At 42.5% G+C, this 22848-nt stretch overlaps 1 protein-coding gene across 2 annotated transcripts; it reads left to right on the plus strand.

The window, feature by feature from the left end:
- Positions 1-3003: 3003 nt before the first annotated feature.
- litafd (LITAF domain containing) lies at positions 3004-7830 on the plus strand. Of its 2 annotated transcripts, none has more exons than XM_085403365.1 (5): positions 3004-3146; positions 6582-6631; positions 6732-6821; positions 6916-7117; positions 7373-7830. In XM_085403365.1, exons 2-5 carry the CDS (start codon positions 6586-6588, stop codon positions 7488-7490), a joined length of 456 nt encoding a protein of 151 aa, XP_085259491.1. In that variant the 5' UTR covers positions 3004-3146; positions 6582-6585; the 3' UTR covers positions 7491-7830. The 2 variants fall into 2 exon arrangements, with proteins under 2 accessions (XP_085259491.1, XP_085259492.1); XM_085403366.1 differs by having other exon boundaries at positions 3009-3146; positions 6735-6821.
- Positions 7831-22848: the final 15018 nt, after the last annotated feature.

The following is a 22848-nucleotide window of genomic DNA, read 5'->3' on the forward strand; positions in this document are numbered from 1 at the left end:
ATCCCACAGCTTTTCAGTCGGGTTGAGGTCTGGGCTGACCAGGTAATTGCAACTTCTTGACACTTTTTTGTTTTTCAGTCATTCTGTTGTAGATTTGCTGCTGCGCTTGGGATCACTGACCTGTGGCATGAACCAGTTTCAGCCAACCTGTAGCTGTTGGACAGAAGGTCCCATATTTGACTCTAGAGTAAGTTGGCATACGGAGGAGTTTATGGTCGACTCAATGAGTGCAAGGTGCCCAGGTCCTGTAATCTTTAACCTCCACCACCGTGCCTCATAGTTTGTCATGTTCTTTTTAGAAAGCAGATGCTTTCTTCTGGGAACTCTTCCAAACAAGTCATACTTGTTCAGTTTTTTCAGTCTTTCTAAATGTACTGTCAGGAACATTTTTAACATGTCTGATAAGTAGCTCTAGGGCTTTTTCTCTGAGCAATGCACAGTCTGAAATTTTGGGGAACTTGCTGGGTTGCTTTCTCCTGTGAAGATTGTGATATCATGTTCCCATACACCTGAATCCTTCAAATCAAATCAAATCACTTTTATTGTCACATCACATGTGCAGGTACATTGGTACAGCACATGTGAGTGAAATTCTTGTGTGCGAGCTTCACAAGCAACAGAGTTGTGCAAAATACAATAATGTAAACAAGCAAAATACAAGAATGGCTACATCTGAAACTAATAAATATATGTACAATATATAATAGTATATGCATTTCTGGATGTGTATACTAAATATTTTTCTACGTGTGTGTGTGTGTGTGTGTGTGTGTGTGTGTACACATATTTTACAAATTAAATAGAGTAAACAATGAATAGAATATATAAAATAAATAAAATAAAATATACAGAGTGAGACATGTGCAAAACAGTGGCATTACTGTACAGTGTGGAGTGCATAATGTTAAAGTTCCAGTAGTGAAGCTGAGGTGTCTATGACGTGTTCAGCAGTCTGATGGCCTGATGGAAAAAGCTGTCTCTCAGTCTGCTGGTACGGGACCAGATGCTGCGGAACCTCCTTCCTGATGGAAGTAGTCTGAACAGTTTATGGCTGGGGTGACTGGAGTCCTTGATGATCCTCCCCGCTTTCCTCAGGCACCGCTCCCTGTAGATGTCTTGGAGGGAGGGAAGCTCACCTCCAATTATCCGTTCAGAGCACCGCACTACTCGCTGGAGAGCTTTGCAGTTGTAGGCGGTGCTGTTGCCATACCAGGTGGTGATGCATCCAGTGAGGATGCTCTCAATGGCACAGTGATAGAAGGTCCTGAGGATGCGGGGGCTCATGCCGAATCTTTTCAGTCTCCTGAGAAAGAAGAGGCGCTGCTGCGCCTTCTTCACTGTTTTGTTTGTGTGTACTGACCACGTAAGATCCTCAGCCAGGTGTACACCAAGGATCCGGAAGCTGCTCACTCTCTCCACAGCAGCGCCGTTGATGGTGATGGGGGTGTGTACTTCTCTGCACCTCCGGAAGTCCACTATCAACTCCTTTGTCTTTGCGATGTTGAGGGTGAGATGGTTGTCTTGACACCAGTGGGTCAGGGCGCTGACCTCCTCCCTGTAAGCCGTCTCATCACTGTTGGTGATAAGACCCACCACTGTAGTGTCGTCCGCAAACTTCACAATGATGTTGGAGTTGTTAGTGGCCGTGCAGTCGTAGGTGTAGAGTGAGTACAGGAGAGGGCTCAGTACACACCCCTGTGGAGCACCAGTGTTCAGTGTGACGGGGGATGAGGTGATGCTGCCCGGTCTGACCACTTGGCGTCTGTCAGACAGGAAGCTAAGGATCCAGCTGCAGAGGGAGCTGCTCAGTCCTAGATCCTGCAGTTTCCTGTCCAGCTTCGAGGGAACGATGGTATTGAATGCTGAGCTGTAATCTACAAACAGCATTCTCACATACGTGTCTCTCTTCTCCAGGTGTGACAGGGCAGTATGTAGTGTCAGGGCTATGGCATCATCAGTGGACCTGTTGTGGCGGTATGCGAACTGTAGAGGGTCCAGTGAGTCGGGTAGTGCAGAGCAGATGAAGTCCCTGACCAGCTTCTCGAAGCATTTGCTTACGATGGGGGTCAGGGCTACAGGTCGCCAGTCGTTCAATGAGGAGATGGTGGAGGATTTGGGTACAGGGACGACGGTGGCCATTTTGAAGCAGGCTGGGACTACAGACAGAGAGAGGGAAAGGTTGAAGATGTGCGTGAACACTCCAGCCAGCTGAGCCGCGCATGACTTGAGGACGCGGCCGGTCATGCGCGGCTCAACCAACCAAATCAACCAAATCTTCTGCTTTTACAGGCATTTTATTTTTTTTATTTCCTGTTAGGCCTACTGACTGGTCCTTTCAAAAGACTCCTAGAAATGCTCCTTACTACAGCCTCAGGCCTGGTTAGATTTCTTTATGGTCACAATCCTCCTGGATGCAGAGTGAGTACCAAGGGGAGGTCACTGGTGTAAGACTGTTTGAGTCTGTATGTTAAAATATCCTTGGACAAGAGCCTGGAATTGCCTTCTATACACCCATCAGTGTGAATGAATGATAAAAGGCACATGAGATAAAAAGCTGAATTAAAACGTTAGTCCAGCATAAGAACCCTGCTTCTTGCTCCATGAGAGCGAAGGGGCTCCAGCCAACCCTATGAGTCTTTTTGGCTGTCAGATAATAACCGATTCATTGTTATTGATTGATGAAATAAAGTCTGTTAAACCTCTTAAGGTTTCTTTTGATCCTCATCTTCAACTTTTCTGTGTTTTTTAGCATTCTCTAAATTCTTGTAATATGTGTCACTTAGAGTTTGTTGATGGCCAACAGATCAAATTCCAGGACAAAAACAATTCTACAGCTCAGTCTGCCTTACAGGGAAACAGGTTAGTCTGACTAAAGTAACACACACACACACCCTCAATAATCTCACAGAAACAAAGAACATTTCAAAGATGACGACCAGTTCAGCCTTTGAAAGCTACAATCAAAACCATGGAGTGACTCATCACCACAGCATGTTCGTGGTTAAAATGGTGGAGGTGGAGCTTTGGGTGTGTTGGGAGAGGTTCACCTACAGGTAGAGGGACAGGTGGAGATCTTAACCAGAATCTGTCTGGACTCTGCATCAGCAACAAGCTCATCTCTGCATTTTGACAACAACCCAGCCAAGGTAAGTCTGCCAGACGTTTGTGTGTTATAGGAAGAGAACAACGAACTGTGTTCAGGCTGACGGAGTGGAGAATCGGGTTTGGTTATTTTAATGGGAAGGATTCAAAGAATTGAAAACTGAAGACATAAAAGGACACGACAAGAATAAGAAAGCCAGGTTTGGGATTTTCTGACAAGTGAATTTAAAGTGAGTTATATCGCACAAAAGAGACCAATTGGAAATCAAATATCACATGATTAAAATTCAAACATTGCATAAATCACACAAGGGAACAGAAATACACAGGAGCCAATATTGATTTTTATTTATGCGCATGTTTCTGCTAATCTGCCAACGTTTTCTTGACTTTTTTGTTGTTACTTCAAAGACTGAGGTTGTGCAGCATAATGCAGCTATAAAGGTATGTTACACTGCACCTTTACAAAAAAAGGGTTCACTCTAAACGCTTTAATTCAGGATTTACCATGAACATTACTGTCTGACTGACTTACATTCTGGACCTGCAGGGACATTGAATTAGACTATAACTTAGCGCATTTGACAGAGACGGGGCCTGGTGTAGGATTCAAATCATCTTCATGGGTAAAATTTCAGGTGTTACGTTTTAGATTTCTTGACGTACTTCAGCTGGGTCTTGAAAAACCATCATAAGTAACTGATCCAGAGGGAGAGTGAGGACGGTCTTTGCAGCAGTTGCTATGGCTGACATGTAAACAATGTAAAAGATTGCATTTTGAATGCAGTGAAAGGACATGCATGTGCACATAGTGAAAAAGTTCCTTCATGTTGTTGTAAATAAATATATACATTTGTTCTGTATCCAAGTATTTCATTTTCAAATTGCTTTTAGGGGATTTCTGTGATTGTTTTGGCTGATTATCAAAGGTGAACTGAAAATCAAGGTCAGAGAATGTGATGATTGTTTAATCAGGGAATTTCCAGATTTAAACTGCCCACTGATTCATCAGCTGAATACTGAAATGCATCATGGAAAAAAAAGAAAAACAAAGTTCCCTCCCTCTCTCACATGGAGACACAGGTTTGACCAGCACCAGAGTCTCGGTGAAGCCACGCCTACAGCAGGGTGTTAACTCATATGTAACAAAAAGTTCTACTCTGCATCTCATTCAGTTTCACTGAACTCATCATAAGCCCAAGACTGCACTGCATATTTACCTAAAACCTACCTGCTTAATTTCCATGAATTTCCTTTTCCCCCCAAAAGCATACGTACATCCCATGCTAAATGGTCCTTATGTGAAGGGAAAGAACTCTGGGAAGCTTCTGGGAAGAACTTTATCCAATTAATGTGCCACCGGTTATTCCGAGCACAGAGATCCAGCAAGAGAAAAAGCAGCACATTAGATAACGTTACTGCTCCTTGTTAACAGTCATCAAACATATTGTATTTCTGCAAAAAAAAAAACACAATAAAAATCCTGCTCTCTCACGACCAAATTCAGAGGGTGTTGTAACAGTTTTGGCTGGCACACCCAGAGGGAAGCATGCAGCTCAGTCGCATTCCTGCGCCATCATATGGGTGTATACAAGTTCTCAATGTCTATGTGTGACACAATGATAAAGCAGTCGATCAGCTTCTGTTCTGAATCGGACTTACCTAGGCTGGTGTAGCAGGTGGAGACATTAAGCAAGACCCAATAATGTAAATAATACATTTTAGGGTGACGTATCTTGGTTAAGGTTAGGCTAGTGTGCTGCAAATGTAGTGAGGGAAACAAGGCTGTTTGTGTAAGAGAAACAGAAAACCATTCAGAGAATGAATGGTTGATCAAGGTAGCGCCCAGTTATTGTGCATGTCTGTGTGGAAAGAGAGAAACGAGAAAAGTGAGACAAAAGGAAACAAGCTGAACGCAGAGAGGAACGCGCGAGTATACTTTAAGCTCTGTGATCCTCCATCAAACCAGTCACATGACTTCTGACTGTCAAAGGGCCTTTCTCACACTGCTGGAGCTTCAGAAGCACAGTGAGGATGTAATAGAGTGAATAAATGAATGTGTTCAGTTTGGGAATGACTCTGTAGAGTGGATTACATTTTACAGGCAAACATCCAAATCTATAAAATACGTCTGGCAGCTGTATATGGACACATTTAAATTACAGCATGCTCTTCCAGAGGGAGAGGTGTCCAGATAACACCGGAAACAAACAGACATTTTTTATACTGTGAGCCATGCGGCATCACATTTGTGCCTTCTATCATAAGAATACAGATTATGTTTAAATGATGTAACATCAAATGATTTTTCACATCCTATCTCTGAGCTTTAGATTGATATTGATATAACGACTGATTGGACAGTGATGCTTTTTGGCAGATATTTCAGCTCTGATTTTGACTTTTACTCAATCTATGTTCACATTCTCTTAGCTTATCTTATCATTTATCTCCACTTCCTCTGGCTCGTCTTATCATCGCAGCCGACACTGGTCACTGGTCGGAGACACCAGGAGCACTTTTTGGATACCAGCAGTGTGTATCGGAGATGATTATGTCGCACGTGCTCTACACGCTCATGAAATATATAAATAATCACAATAAGGTTGTGTTACACCTGGCACACAGCATCCATGTAACTCATACAATCTAATACTTTAAATATCAGAGCCAGCGTTGGATTTCTTTACCTTTTGGCATGTACCTTGGGGGATGGCACCTGCTTCACACGTGGAAGCGTTTTGTTATAATATAATTAGAAAGACTTCACTCAAAGTTTGTTAGTCTCAACATCTGTTTTTAAAGTATTAAAGTCTGAATTTCAGTATCATCTCAGAGTATACAATTAAATTATCCAAGCAGTAGATTCCACTGTTATTTATTTCCTACTGCTACTACATATATAAGATTGTCACATATGATACATATACTTTTATCAAGTACATATAGAAAGCTGTGCACACGAAATGCCTTACGAGTAACATTTCAGCCGTACAAACGAATGAAACATTAATTAATTCAACAAATATCTTTGGGTTTATGTTGCATTTAAGTCAGTAATGTAATTTCTCTGGTAGCCTGATATTATACATGAAATGGGAAAACAAAGCACTAATGCAATTCCAAGGATTTTCTTTTAGAAGGAGGTCAGAAAGAAGTTTCTGTGAGCAGCCACACCTGAAACAGTCCAACTGGCACTCAGACGCTCCTAGGCGTTTCCCAAAAGCTGCTCACATGAAAGGTCCCTACAATGAAGGGCTAGATATGTGTCAGACAGGAATGAGAGACATTTTCATGGTGACCGAACCGGCAATGTTTCAGTTCAATCGCCAAGGCTTTGGTTCCCTCTGGTGGCACAAAGCAGCATTGCATTTGTCTTGAGCATTGGAAAGAAAAAGGGAAAGCAGAATCACAGGAGAGATCTCAGGTATTTGGCCCTGACCGCACCCTTCATTACAGTCCTTTTTGTTTCTTTGCAGCAAAATGAGTGCAGACGGAAAAAAGGAACCCCCTCCCTACATCATACCGGGTAAGCCCACAGCTCACACATGCTCAGTCAATATTCATGATCATTATCGTCATCTCCTCACCAGCTTGATTCTTTCCCTTTTCCTCTTCATATGGTCCAGTAGAAAGTCAAGGTGATGGCGTGAGAGTTTACCACCCCCACACTCCTTTCACCCCACCCTCCACGCAGACACAGCAATCTGTCACGCCAGGTATTCTTCTCACACCTGAGTCTCACACTTTTTAGAAGATTTAAGGTAAACATACTGTTGTTCATTGTTTTGCGTGTTTCCTGTCTTCTCTCAGTGTACACCGGCGGAGGGGGAGGCGCAGGTCAAGGTTTGGACTCTGGAGAAGGCAAAAAAAAGTTTGTAAGCTACGACATGGGACTGGGGACTGAGTCCGGCATGACGACCTGCGCTTCCTGCCAGCAACAGGTTATGACCAATGTCACCTACAAGGCAGGAACGTACGCCTGGCTCATGTGTTTACTCTTCATTTGCTGTGGGTGAGTGGTTTTAATCAGTTAGCTTCTTTTTAGCGCCCCAAGGCTTTTGAACACAGATCTTCTTTGTTCAACTCTGTTACTTGATTTTTATCAATTTTATCTCTTGTAAATACACTGCATACAGCACACTTCAAAGGATGAAGTGGAAACGTTCTTTCTTTTCATGTCTGTATATGCATGTAAAAATGTAATAAAGAATGATCTCATCTGCTGTATGACAGCACGACTCTAACCTTCTGTGTGCGTGTGTTGCAGGTTAGTCCTTTGCTGCTGCCTGATTCCGTTCTTCATGAAGAGATTCAAGGATGCTTACCACACCTGCCCACGCTGCAACAGAGTGCTGCACGTTGAGAAGAGGAAATGCTGTAAATGATGAGCACCAGGGCTGATATGGCACCGTAGAAATAAGAAATAGCCTCCTGTTACCTTTGTCTGTGTCTTATGGTCAACCGGTAAAAAAAATGGCATTTTCTCAAACTGGCAGAGAAAGGTGACAGGGGTAAATGCAGCTTGTTTCTATGGATGACAAAGCCAAACATGAATGACTTCTATCAGATTATTAGGAAACAGACTGGGAGTGATTGTGTTGTCCGAGCTTTTGTTTGTTTTTTTTTTTTTGCTCTGGCAAGTTACAGAACACCCCATGCACTTTGAAACTGTTATCATTATACTCAGAAAATTTTGGATGCGTAATGTTAAAATGAAGGTTTGTACATAGAATATATTGCATGTTTTATGCATAACGGGATTGCACAATTTCTGAATAAATCACAGCGGCAGTAAATTACACATTGAACGATAAAAGGGTGCAGAAATAAATATATTTGCTCATCTCCAGTTTCATGAGTCATTGCTCAGTAAACTGATACACAAAGCATACTGGGTTAATGTCATATTTGCATATGTGTCACTCAGGCAAGGCAAAAACAAGCTTACAGTTTGTTATATTGGAGTGCTGTAAATATAGTTAAGCCTTTTGTTCAGACTATTTGAATGTATTCATTCATTATATTGCAAATTACAATGCAAAAGTAAACCCCCCCACCCCTGGAGGATGAGCATGCTCTATTGCTCTATTATTTACTACTATTAGCTCTATGATAACATTATTTCTCTAATAAAAACAGATATTACAGAACTCTGCTGTGTTTGTGTTGGTTCTTCTTCTCTCTAGAAATGTCACATCTACATTGATGGAGTACTCAAAAAAAGTAATGCATTTACTCATTGCCCATCTTGAACATAATGCAGTATGATACTGCCAGAGAAAGTCATTTGTTACTGTGCTTGTTTTATTACTTTTGCATTACTTCGTAACATGCCCTGAAATGCACTGTCACGCAGTTAACAGTTAACAATGAAAACATTAGTCCCACACACTTACATGAATCCCTTTCCTGTTTAGGACAGACATACAATCTTTTCTTTTTAGTGTTGACACAGAGCAGCTGAAAACCAGACCAAAGACACTTCAAAGCAATCGACACAGTCATTCTACTGTATAAACGCAGTAGAAACGGCTTTGTTACCTGTTAAAACTAGGATGTGGTTGCTGGGGTGGAGCAGAACTGTAGTTACCAATAAGTAAGTACAGATAACATAAAGAAATTAACTGTTTTGCAACTTATAACTGCGTGATTTTACCTACTCTTGTGTTCTACATTATAGTCAATCCTTTTAAAAAATTCTATTATGATTTATTTTCTACCATGTCTCCTGCTCTCTTGGTCAGATCTCTCTAAAAAAGGACACGCTTTACCTGAATCAATAAACAATGTATAAAGTCAGAAAAACGGATTGCAGCTTCAACCTTGTAACAGGAATCTTCTTTCTGTTTCAAAAATGACTTGATATCACTCATGACTTGGGATGGGTATCGTTTAAGTTTTATCCGATACCAGTACTGTTACAGATTCAAATATTGGGGATGGATACAAGAGGAAAAACCACAATAACAACACTGGTCCGGCCGGGTTGAGTCAAACAATGATTTTAATGATCACACGCGTGGGAGATGGACACCATACGCAGACAGCATCAGATCTCAAAATGGTGGAGCATTGATCAAACTCTTATAGCCTTTAGTGGCCCCCACCTAATCATAAAAGCCTAAACATTCACATTCTTTCTCTCACACGGCGCCTAAGCTACGACCTTGGCTCCCTGTTTATCTGCTCCTGCTGAGATGGGGCAGAAAACTCCAGTATGTTCTGTTCTCTTCTAATCAGACAAATAAGGCGATGACTTTCTGCGAACAGTATTTCTTATAACTCAGCAGTATAATGCATCATAAAACAATATCATTCATCCACAATAAATCAGCAGTCTAATGTAATGCAAATCAGTTTAACAAATGCAATAGTTATCACCTTCTTCTAATTCAGGAGAATAATGCAAACTAAAACTACATAATAATTCACAATCTTTAATTAGGGGTCTAACATGGCATAAAATAATATTATAATCCCACAGTACCAAACTGGTACTTTTGAAACGGTGCCGGTGCTTGAACCGGTGCTTATGATGGTGTTTGCTAGTTCACCTTACATGCATTAATTTAATCACGTGGTTAGCCTACTCAACGTAAATTACACACGAACAACATTAAGCGACTCACCCAGAGAAGAACGGCTGCTGCTGCCATCATCATCCGTCATCATTTCTGCTACACTGACTCTCCTCTTCGGGTTCTTGGGGGATGTTGCTAACTCCGGTTCCGATAACAGGCACCACACCCGCAGAAGATGTGCTCGGTCTTGCAGCAAGCTATCAAATACGGTGCATTTCTCGGCTTAAAAAACCCCCGCTATGTGTCGCCAGGCATTTTATCAGATTCGAGGTGTTACCTCATTTGCACAGTATCACCTTAAAGAACTTGTTGCAGAGTTTGCATCTTTTGCTGTGAAGTACAGCCAGACTTTTGACCGCTTCGCCTTGGGCATTTTTAATCTGTAGCTCTGCTCTAAAAGAAAGTACGTACCTGGGCCCGCCTACTACGCTTGCAAAGGTAAAATGATTGGCTAGAATCCAAAGTGTATGACATCTCAGGGGAAAAAAGAACACCGAAATAAATAATCGTAACGATTACGTAATAATCGTAATCGGCCTTAAAATGCAGCTTTTAAGGCTGCAGTGTCACGGTCTGGCTGGCAGACCGTGGGGAGATGGGGAAATAGGACCCAAACGCCGGACTCTTCAGTGCAACAGTGTTTATTTACAAGGTGGTGAAGTAAACAACAATAAATCCCCAGTTTCCCAGACTCCCGTGTAGTGTCTTCTTCCCAAAAGTCCCCGTGTAGTGCTCTCTGCCCCAGTGTCCCTGCACTCCCCGTGCTCACTGCTCCTTCTCGTCCCACACTCCTCCTGAGGGGAAAACAATAGAGGCAGCCGTTAACACTTATCCCAGCAGGCATACACTCACACTTGACTTGTTTGAAGACTGACGTGTAGTCAAACGCAATAATCCAGCGTCGGTGGAAGCTCCATCGCTCATCTAAATAGCTCCCCCGACGAGCCCAGATGAGGAGCAGGTGTGCGGCCAGGACTTCGGGTGTGGCCAGCCCTCAAGTTAGACCACGCCCCCAGGGCTGAAGGTGCCTGTAATTTGGCCACAGCAGAAAGGCAAAACACACACACACACATACCTGCCTACATACAGATGTGCATAGGGGCAGTGCAGACAACACACCAAATAATAATAATAATAATAATAATAACAACAACAACAACAATAATAGTCACAGTCCCCACTGCCCACGGACCCCGAGTCCCCAGAGCCGGGTCCGTGACATGCAGACCCAATTGGGATACAGTTTGTATGTGCTTTGGAGTTTGTACGTGCTTTGTCTCTAGGGGCCACCGTATATATTTATATATAAATAAAACCACAGGCACAAAACACATCTGTGGCAGCCAGAATTCTTGTTGGGTTGTAGGGGATCAAATCCTTATTTCACTCAGTGACATGGGGATCAGTTTATAACTTTAATGTTTGGACCCTGTCTCAATGCTATGAGCTCGTTTGTTATGTTCCAGCATTTTAACATTGTATTTGAACAAGTTTATCAATTTTAGAAATGTCACCCATCCATAGTTTCATTGTTAATGGGTGACTGGTGTAAGTGCCTCGAGGAAAATATCTTACTTCAGCAGTTCAACAGCACTGCAAACTTAAGCCTTTCCAATTACTGTGAAGTTAAATCAGTGTCTTCCTAACAACAATTTTTGTAACGGCTGAAGTAGTTGTATATAAGAGGCTCTACCATTAAAAGTTGTGTTTATAGTTTATATCCTTACTACAGGAACAGCCAGCAAACAGTAGAGTCTCATAATGGGAGATCAATCAGAGGTATGCTTTCAACGTAATGAGTAGATCAGTCTGCTGCACTCTGGACAAATCTGGAGACTGTGAATTTCTATCAGTACATAATCTAACATACTTTTTAATGTTAAATACAGAGAATCTTTAATGACATTAAGGTAACATTTCAGTGGACAGTTTTACAGATTACATTTTAATATGTCAAAGCAGCAAAAACACATGTAAATAATAAAGACACATAAAAACAGAAACATAAAAACAGAAGGACGCCTAAAAGGCTCAGTAGTGACTTTCATCTCTGCCCCGGTGCCTTTATTTTGTTAATGCACGTGTGTTGCATTAACAAAATGAGGAGGCCTCGGTCTGGAGTGGAATGATTGGAGCAGAGGAGGCCTATGATGGAAATGAATCCATGAGGGTTGGTTTGATTTTCTTGAGGACCAGTCTAGGGAATTTCCCACTGAGAGGAGTGATGCTGAGACTGTGTGGGGAAGGAGACGGGCTCAGGGTGATTCTGTTTGAGGAACTTGGTGCGGTAGAGGAGATCAGTGGTGTGAATGGAGGGGACTCCGGGTGAGAGGCAGGAGGTGTTATATTCTGGTCTCATTCACGACTGACTCCAGAATATCTATTTCCTACCCAACGGGGTAGTAAGGTTTATTAAGAAGTCATGCCACTCAGATTGACCCTCTGCCATGTACAACAATAACATACAGCCTAACAATCTGGCCCAACCCCGACTTACTTGTGTTCCACTCTAAAACGTCCGTGCAGCAACACAATCCATTGTGGAACAAATCATCTTGCAAACAATAATTCACTTTATTACAGGAGGGACTAATACATTTTCACACAGGCACACTGACCGGGTTCAGTGTGTTTGGCATTTGCACCAGTACTGTGTTCTGATTGATTAGGGTGTTAACACCTGGCTGTGTCTGTGGCTGGCACACCCAGACTCTATCCAGCTGATGTGGTTCCTTCATCGCTGAATTAGAAGATGGCTCTGTTTGACTTGGTCTCATACAAGGTTTTTTGGCCTGCTGAGCGTCCTCTTAAGGTTCAGAAGACACAAACAAAAACACAATGGTTCTTTTTTAATAGATTTTTGACTTTTTTCCCCGAAATATTCTCTCACCTTTGCTGCAGTTGCGATCTCTGACTCTCTTCCTCTTTTTGCCCTAAAAACAAACACATCAGAATTTTCCTGAGCTGATACAAACTCTCTGCAGTGACTGTTTCATCATTCAGTGCAGTGAAAGGCACATGCATGAACTGTATGTTGGCACTTTGGACATACATAGTTCTCTTTGGTTGACCAATTCGGATGTTCTGTGGCGTGATGACATCTTTGTGTTTCAGCCTCGTCAAAATATTTTTTCTGCTCCTTCTTTGAGAGCGACTTCCACTGTGGATAGAAGATCACAAGAACACACTGTCAGCTCGTATAAATACACAGAAACACTGCTACTACAAATAACTACAGGACAGCTGGTACACATGCACAAACAAGAGCACAGAACATTAAGAGATGCATAAATATATTCAGAGTTACACACTTACTCTCTCTCCCACAGCTGCATTCACAGCTGCACTGTTACTGATATTTAGCTCTGCTTTGACCTTTGGCCTCTGCTCTTTAAGGTACAGCATGAAGGCATTTGGGGGCTTCTTAATGTAAGCCTGGTCTGTACCCTGTTTGGTTTGATGCTTGCTGCTTCAACAGGAATAAAACCCAGAGTGAGAGCATGTGTTACCACCGTGTACAACTGTGAGGAAAGTACTTTAAAAACGTGAGTAACGCTGTGAAACTGAATGTAAGGCGACATCATTAAAGGAGGCTGATTTTAATAATTCACACACACATCTGCAGATAAATGACAGATACCTGCAGATCAGTGAGAAAACGCAGCAGAGAAACTTACTTTGGAGCGCAGCTGTGGGGTGGAGGAGCTGGAAGAACAGCTGCTGTTTTTGCCGATGGGATGTTGTTTACAGGCAACTGATACAGTAGATTGTGTGGAGAGATGGAGAAGGACAAAAATCCATAATACTGACACTTAGTCCAGCATTTCAAAGACTAATAATGATAAACAGCACAGAAACATGCAAACTAAACTGTTTTTCTTTCATTAGCCTGAAGCATCCAACAGGTTCAAGCACCTTTATCAATAAAAATCTAACGACAACTGTCTGAGTGTCTCACCTGTCTTTGGCTAGCTATGCCATTTTTGGGACAGAATTGTTCTCTTTCTGGGATCCTGTGGCACACATTCATAGGAATTTGAACTTCTTAGACTGGGACTGACATTTTATATCATACAGAACTAAACTAAGGACAAGTATTATGTGCAAACAGGACTTATCAGTTAAAGTCAGTTAGTAATTAAAATATGATATGTATTTTATGAAGAAGTCAAATACCAAAAAGTACATAATATAGTGAATGGGTTGCAGTTGTTCATTAGAAACATTGAAATAGTTCATATATATATATATAGTCAAGAATCTACATTAATTATCAGAGATATAATATTTAACAACACTAACAAGTTATATGACAGTTTCATCTGATTCAAAGCATTTTTTTAACCTTTTAGTTCAGATTTAAGTCAAACTGTTACAAATTTAAAATACTGACTTGTGGGATTTAATACCTGATTATGCTGAACTATAATGCAGAGAGAACTATTTAACAGCAGTAGTAAAAAGGTACACTGCACGTACAAGTTTTACTTGCATTCCTGTGATAACCTAATGTTGGTATGATGCACTGAAAGAGATTAAATCATCTCTAACTGTGTGCTGTGTGAAGGAAGTTACTGCTTACAGATTTTTTCAAATACTGCATATTTTAAAGTAAATCTTTCTCATAATGCCACTGCATCATCTGTTTTGAATTTTAATTAAATTCTTGGGTTTTTCCTGTGAATTCCTGACTTTACTGCTCCATTAAACAACATCTCAATAACTTAAACAGACCTTTTTTTCCTTTGTGTTCAAGTTGAAGGACCCAGTAAAACACAAGATTCAGGCACATTTTTGAAGAAAAACTAATTGTGGGATTTGAAAGAGTCTAGTGTATTATTAAGATGTATGAACCAAATGACCTTAAAACTACCTATATAAGTACTCACCAAAAATGTTCAGTGTAGTTTCAGTTGTTTTGTTGTTAAATCTTGTTTAAAATTGAAGTTTGTAGGTTTTCTTTTTGAGGCTCTGATGAATATGTTTTCACACGATGACGTTCAAAGGTGAAGTGCTATCAGATTCTCTAGGTCAGTGGTTCCCAAATTGTTTTTGCTGGGCCCCCCTTTGTTTTACAAGAAAAATGTCCCCCCCCCCCCCCGCACACACACACACCCACACGCACGCACTAACACATCCTCCAACCACACACACACATATTTTGCTCAATTGTGGTTTATTTCACACCTCAAACATTTAGTAAACAATTAAGCAAATACAAGTAATCTGCAGGTAGTAAGAAAATAAACTACTAACTCTTTTACGCTACGTCCACACCTACACTGGTATTTTTGAAAACGCAGCTGTTTTGTCCACATGTAAACGGCGTTTTGAATCACCGAAAACTGAGATTTTTTATAACTCATTTTTTTCATTTACGTGTGGACGAGGAATACAGAGTTCGTCACGCAAGGTCAAAGGTATGTGCCTTTTTTCACATCAGCTGTGCGCCATGTTATTGTTTACATGAGATGAATTGCAGAATGGCAGATAGATTAACAGTATTTTGTCTCTGACTATCTTCAGGTTTTACACGCTTACATATAAACACGCAGTTACTGTCCCTCCATTTACAAAGGCAGAGGCGTCACGGTGTAATTATTTTACGTGTAATTGTTTTTTTTTCCTGTGTAATAATATTCAACATTGCTATCAATAAATTTTTCAAAAAAATGCCTCTCTGTGCAAAATGGGTTTAAAAATATAAACAGCTGTGGGATACTGTTTGTCCGTGATTTAGATACGGGGAACAAATCGTGGCAGGTACGGCCTGATATTATTTGTATCCCACTGTAACTTTACTGTATAAAGAGCTAACATCTCCAAAATGTCAGGAGTAGTTAGTCATTACAACAAGTGTTTGTGAACTAAAAATCAAGAATGTGGGATACTGTTTGTCCGTGATTTGAACAGCCCAGCGCTGCTCCCTACAAAGGGAAAACCAATTCTGCAGGAGAGACCTACCTCGGCACTTGTGCAGGTGAAACCGAAGGGAAGATATACTTCACCATATTTTCTAGTCTTTGGCTTAGAATGAAGTTGGTTTGGAAACATATGCTTCATCTCCTGCTTTGCGTTTGTGTAGGCGCCCCGTGCTAGCAGTGTCCAAGCTTTGTTTTTTTTGTTTTTTTCCCTTTTCATGCCGCGCCCCCCCTGCAATGGCTCTGTGCCCCCCGTAGGGGGCGGGCCCCACACTTTGGGAAGGTCTGGTGTAGGGAATATTTTCTTGGCACGCTTTCCACCAACTGAGCATAGTTTAAAAACAACCGTTTACTACCTGAGTGTAGTTACTAGTAGAGCAGGGCGATATGGCCAAAAATATTTATCACGATATATATTTGAAAATTTGCGATAACGATATAACTGACGATATAATTGATGCGAGACAAAATACAACTCCACAACATTACTAGCACAAAAAGACAACCTTGCATTTATTTTCACTTAAACAAGAAGCTGGTTTTTATGTACATTAAAGCTATATAAAAATTTAACAGTGCAAATGCAAATTCCTTGCTGAAAGTTTAACCAAAAGGCATTTCCAGTAGAAATGGGCTGACATATCCTGAGCATAACCATGTATAATATCCACTGAAGTTAAAAAGAGGTGCTTTGCAACATTAAGCTACAGTGTGCAGTACGTATTTTTCGGACCATAAGGTGCACGGGATTATAAGGCACATTAAGCGAAACAAAGCAGTCAGATAAATCAAACTTTATTAAACTCATTCTTCTTGCTTCCTCCACTTCTGTACCATTGATTCATTAATGTTGAATTCTCTGGCAGCTGCTCTATTCCCATGTTGTTGCAGTATATTAAACATGTTAACAACACAAAAGCCATATTAAACGCAGACTACTTTAGAAGTAGGATTCGTCGCGTCATCACTGAACAACCGGATACCCAGAGAGACTCAGACAGCTAACTATAATATTTATGAAAACTGGTTCAGCCACTGAAGGGCAAAACTGGTGGTATCACAGTAAAGATTATTTTAACATTAACTAAAATGGAAAGCTTAAGTCATGTTAAACCTAAATAACAATTATTTTAAAAAATGAGTCAGCAAAATATTCTTGACTTGTCTGGAGACAGCCAAAACCAGTTAACAAATAAATTAATAATAATAATGGATTGCATTTATATAGCGCTTTTCGGGACCCCTCAAAGCACTTTACAAAGCCACTATTCATTCACTCTCACATTCATACACTGAAGGCAAGCTACAGTTGTAGCCACAGCTACCCTGGGGCAGACTGACAGAAGCGAGGCAGCCATATTGCGCCATCGGCCCCTCTGGCCATCACCAGTAGGCGGAGTGTCTTGCCCAAGGACACAACGACCGAGACTGTCCGAGCCAGAGCTCGAACCGGCATGTGAGTGAAGTTGGCCCCCCCACCTTCTTCAAATCCAACAAAAGTGGTATCAAATGTTTATGCTACGTTTGTGCTGGTTTGTGCTGCAAAAATTTTCGTTTGTGCTACTATCATTTTAAAGATATTAATGAAAATGTAAAGGTCAAAAGGTCAACCACCCCCCCCCCCACATTACCCAAATTAAACAAAATTGATGCCAAACGTTTGTGCTACGTTTGTGCTGGTTTGTGCTGCAAAAATTTTCGTTTGTGCTGCTATCATTTTAAAGATATTAATAAAAATTTCTAGAGGTCATCAGCGGTCAACCAGCCCCCCCACATTACCCAAATCAAACAAAAGTGGTATCAAACGTTTGTGCTACGTTTGTGCTGGTTTGTGCTGCAAAAATTTTCATTTGTGCTGCTATCATTTTAAAGATATTAATAAAAATTTCTAGAGGTCAACCAGCCCCAGTGGAGTCACCTGTAATGGAGAGGACCTTCCAGATGAGGCAGGTGCAGTAGATCTCCTGGGGAGGGAGGCAAGAGAGGTCCCCACAATGCTCTCGGCTGTTCTCACTAGCCGTCGTCATTTTTTCCTGCAGAACCCAATGCAGGAGTCATACCACACAGTGATGCAGCTGGTGAGGATACTCTCAACTGTGCCTCTGTAAAAGGTGCTCATAATGGGGGTTGAATCTCTTGTGCTTCTCAGTTTGCAGAGGACGTAGAGTCGCTGTTGGTCTTCTCCACATTCAGGGACAGGTTGTTGTTGCTGTACCACTCTGCCAGATGGTTAACTTCACCCCTGTAGTAGATCTTGTCGTGGGTCAGCAGAGCTCAACACACATCCTTGGGGAGCCCCCGTATTCCGTGTTCTTGGGCTGGAGGTGTTGCTGTCGACCCGTACTGTCTGCCGTCTTCCTGTCAAGAAATCTAGCAGCCCGTTATACAGCAAGGTGCTGATCCCCAGCAGATCCAGTTTGTGAATGAGTTGCTGGGGAATGATGGTGTTTGTGGTGTTATCTGTTTAAGTATATCCGGTTTTATGGTGAAAAGGTGTTGGGTACCGGAAGTGACAAATAAAGGTCGAAGTTGTTTGCTCTACAAGGTGTCGTCTCTTTCCCTACCGAAAACCACGACATGGTGTCAGAAGTGGGATGGATGTAAGTGCCTTATCATCGGGGAGTGACAGCAAGCGACTTTGGGAGTGATAAAGAGTTTTCTCGAGACGAAAGATGTCGGACGAAGAAGCGGGAGCTAGCGCAACAGTTACGCGGCCTCGCACGCCACCGCCCCACCAGCGAGCTAACGGCGGCTACGATGCTAACGCCAACCTACCCCCGAATGCCACTTTCACCATCCAGCCCCCCGAGCTGTTCGATTTCTCGAAGCCACAGCATTGGGAAAAATGGATAAGGATGTTTGAAAGATTTCGACTCACAAGCAACCTACACCTTAGCTCCGAGGCTAACCAGGTGAACACTCTCATCTACTGCATGGGGGATGAAGCAGATGATATCCTCCGAGGACAAGCGTTATCTGACATACAGAGACAGCAGTATCAAGCAGTAAGAGACACTTTGGAGATGTACTTTGTTCCCAGAAAAAACATTATCTACGAGAGAGCCCGCTTTAATCAGAGAACACAGCAAGCTAATGAAACTGTAGACTCGTTTGTCACTGCACTTTACGCTTTAGCGGAAAACTGCAGTTATGGTGCGCTGCACGATGAGTTAATAAGAGATCGCCTCGTCGTGGGTCTGAAGGACATCAGCCTAGCGGAGAGACTTCAAATGGACAAAGATTTGACGTTAGAGAAAGCGGTTAACCAAGCCAGGCAGTCGGAAGCCATCAAGAAGCAGCAGTCGGACATCAGAGGGGAAAATAAAATGGAAATAGACGCTGTGTCAGCTAAGCACAAGGAACAAAGGCATTCAACGTTCAAACCCCGTGGAGATCGCAAATACACATCAAAGGACAAAACATCTAATGGGAGATCATGCTACAGGTGTGGGAAAACCCCTGCACATGGTAAAGATCAATGCCGAGCGAAAGATGTATTTTGTCACTCATGTGGTAAAAGAGGTCATTTCAGTAAAGTGTGTAAATCTGTTAAATCTGTGCATGTGATAGAAGCCGAAGAAAGCGATGTTACACCCGTGTTTCTTGGTTCTGTAGACGTAGGCTCAGATCCTTGGTATGCAGATCTCACTATCAGAAACCACAAGGTCAGATTTAAGATAGACACAGGAGCTGACGTATCTGTTATCCCTGCCCAGACGTTTTACAGCATAAACCAGAACGAGACAGGGTTATGCAAACCAGATAGACCGTTGTTTGGTCCGAGTGGTTCCCCACTTGACGTGTTGGGTATGAGCAGAGAAACACTTTGCAAAGGTGAACAGGGAATACAGGAAAATGTGTACATTATCAAAGATTTGCACGTAGCACTGTTAAGCAGGCCGGCGAGTGTCAAGCTGAACCTAGTGTGTAGAGCCGACAGTATTGACATGAATGTGCTGCACGAAAAATACCCGAAACTGTGTCAGGGTTTAGGCTTAATGCAACAACCTTATTCAATTAAGTTGAAGCCTGAGGCTGTGCCTTTTTCCCTGGCCACACCGAGACGGGTCCCCATTCCACTGTTAGGAAAAGTGAAACAGGAACTGGAAAGAATGGAGTCCATGGGAGTAATCAGCAGAGTAGAAGAACCAACGGAGTGGTGCGCAGGAATGGTCCCGGTGCCAGCAAAAAACGACTCAGTATGTATTTGTGTTGACCTCACCCACCTCAACGAAGCAGTGTGCAGAGAAAAGTACATCCTGCCTTCGGTTGAACAGACTCTAGGTTCTCTGGCGGGAGCTAAAGTCTTCAGCAAGTTGGACGCAAACAGAGGCTTCTGGCAGGTTCCATTGTCACCAGAGTCAGCACACTACACGACATTCATTACACCCTTTGGGCGCTTCTACTTCAACAGACTTCCTTTTGGAATAGCGTCTGCCCCAGAACATTTTCAGCGTAGAATGTCAGTAATCCTTAATGGGCTGCCAGGCGTGGTCTGTCACATGGATGATATTCTCATTTGGGGACAGGATCAGCAGGAGCACAATGCCAGACTGCACACAGTGCTCAGTAAACTTCAAGAGGCCGGCGTCACACTAAACATGCAGAAATGTGAGCTGAGCAAACAGGAAGTGAAGTTTCTTGGACACATCTTGTCTGCGGAAGGAGTGCAGCCTGACCCAGACAAAATTAGAGCAATCTCAGAAATGAAAGAGCCATCAAACGTCAGTGAAATGCGCAGCTTTCTTGGGATGGTAAACCAATTAGGTAAACCAAATCAGTGGGTTTGGAGCTGCGCACAGCAAAAAGCATTCAAGCAGCTGAAAGGCGATCTGACGTCAACTCCCATTCTTGCACTCTATGACCCAAACAAAGAGTTAAAACTGTCTGCAGATGCTTCCTCCTATGGACTGGGAGCAGTCCTATTTCAAAAAGAGGGAGAGCAATGGAGACCTGTTGCATATGCGTCTCGTTCTTTAACGGAAACAGAACAGAGGTATGCACAGGTGGAGAAGGAGGCGCTTGGATTAACATGGGGGTGTGAAAGATTCAAAGATTTCCTCATCGGGAGACACTTCTCCTTAGAGACTGACCACAAGCCACTCATCAGCCTGTTAGGCCAGCAAGCCCTAACCGAGCTTCCACCCAGGATCCAACGATTCCGCCTAAGGCTTATGAGGTACAGCTACACCATCTCACACACTCCTGGTAAAGCACTCCTCACAGCAGATGCACTGTCACGTGCACCCATTAACCAAGACCCTGATTCAAAAGCTACAGCCGAATTTCTGGAAGACACAAATATTTATGTGGATGAAATTGTCAAATGCATGCCTGCTACCTCGACATACATCACACAGGTAAAAGAACAGTTAAAAACCGACAGCATATGTTCAGAGGTCATGACTTTTTGTCAGAGCTGCTGGCCAGAATATAGCCATCTCATAGGCCCAATTAAAGCATATTGGCCACACAGAGAGACCTTAACTGTACATGACAATCTGCTACTGAAAGGCACCAGACTAGTAATCCCCACTGCTATGCGCCACTCTGTCCTAAGTGCCCTACATGAGGGGCACCAGGGAATGTCTAGATGCAGAGAGAGAGCCAGAGAGGCAGTGTGGTGGCCTGGTCTGAGTGGGCAAATAAATGAACTTGTGAAAAACTGCACCATTTGCATCAAAGAGCGTACTAACCCAGTACAACCTTTAATGCCAAGCCAACTCCCGGAGAGGCCATGGCAAAAAGTTGGTGCAGACCTTTTTACACTCAATGACAGCAACTATGTGCTTTTGGTGGACTACTACTCGAAATTCGTGGAAATAGCCAAACTTACCCCCACCAGATCGGAAGATGTTATAGTACACCTAAAATCTGTCTTTTCCAGACATGGAATTCCAGAGCTTTTCTGCACTGACAACGGACCTCAGTTTTCAGGACAACAGTTCAAAGACTTTGCAGCAACCTATGGGTTCAGACATGTAACAAGCAGTCCTAGATTTGCACAGAGCAATGGCGAGGCTGAGCGTCATGTCCAAACTATGAAAAACCTGCTAAAGAAGGCAAAAGACCCATATCTTGCACTTCTAGCTTACAGAGCAACACCATTGGCTAACGGATATAGCCCGGCGCAACTACTGATGGGACGGAGACTGCGCACGCCAGTTCCCCAGCTTCCTTCCCTACTCAATCCCAGCCTGCCCAATAAGAATACAGTGTTGGCAAAAGCGAGAGAGAGAAGGGCGAGGGACAGTGATGCGTACAACAGGAGACATCGGGCGACTGAACTTCCTCCACTCGCACCGGGGCAACCAGTGTGGATTACAGACACTAGGCGTGAAGGGACTGTCATCTCCTCTCACTCCACACCCCGCTCTTATATGGTTGAGACTCCTTCAGGAGCCATCAGGAGAAATAGACGTCACCTCCAGCCATTGCCAGAGTCCACACCAAAGTTACAGACCCCATCTACCCCCGTCAGTCCCAGAGAAAATACCCTGCCAGCTCCCAACCTATCGACGTCTACAACTCTGACTCCCAAGACAGAAGTCCCAGGTCTTGTCAGAACTAGAGCTGGCAGAGTTGTCGTAAAACCACAAAGATTGAACTTGTGAGATTAAATAAAGCAAAGCTTCTTGAGTTAAAAATAGAGTAGCTACAGTTGTGGTCAAAAGTTTACATACACTTGTAAAGAATATAACATAATGGATCTACTGAGTGTCCCGTTATTTCTAAAACTCTGATTTTTCTCTGATAGAGTGATTGGAACAGATACTTCTTTGTCACAAAAAACATTCATGAAGTTTGGTTCTTTAATGACTTTATTATGGGTTAACAGAAAAAAGTGATCACATCTGCTGGGTCAAAATTATACATACAGCAACATGAATTAGCAATTTTGGTGACTTAGAAAGTTGTCAGTGAACTGAGCTTCATAGCATGGCCTCTTAACTTCTTGTGAGTGATTATGAGTGACTACAGCTGGTGACTTCTCTTAGACAGGTTAAATAGGGCTCATTGGATACAAACGCCCACAAATGCTACAATGGGAAAGTCAAAGGAGCTCAGCATGGATCTGAAAAAGCGAATTATTGACTTGAACAAGTCAGGAAAGTCACTTGGGGCCATTTCAAAGCAGCTGCATGTCCCAAGAGCAACAGTGCAAACAATTGTTTGTAAGTATAAAGTGCATGGCACTGTTTCATCACTGCCAAGATCAGGAAGAGAATGCAAGCTATCAC

This window comes from Rhamphochromis longiceps, linkage group LG4 (genome assembly GCF_057381845.1).
Source record: "Rhamphochromis longiceps isolate RC_006_pf linkage group LG4, R_longiceps_female_GT1.1, whole genome shotgun sequence".
In the NCBI taxonomy this organism is placed as follows: Eukaryota; Metazoa; Chordata; class Actinopteri; order Cichliformes; family Cichlidae; genus Rhamphochromis; species Rhamphochromis longiceps.

Coding starts and splice junctions, on each gene's coding strand:
- litafd (XM_085403365.1), top strand. CDS start 6,586: ATGAGTGCAGACGGAAAAAAGGAACCCCCTCCCTACATCATACCGG. Junction 6,632..6,731: donor CCCTCCCTACATCATACCGG/GTAAGCCCACAG, acceptor CATATGGTCCAG/TAGAAAGTCAAGGTGATGGC. Junction 6,822..6,915: donor ACAGCAATCTGTCACGCCAG/GTATTCTTCTCA, acceptor GTCTTCTCTCAG/TGTACACCGGCGGAGGGGGA.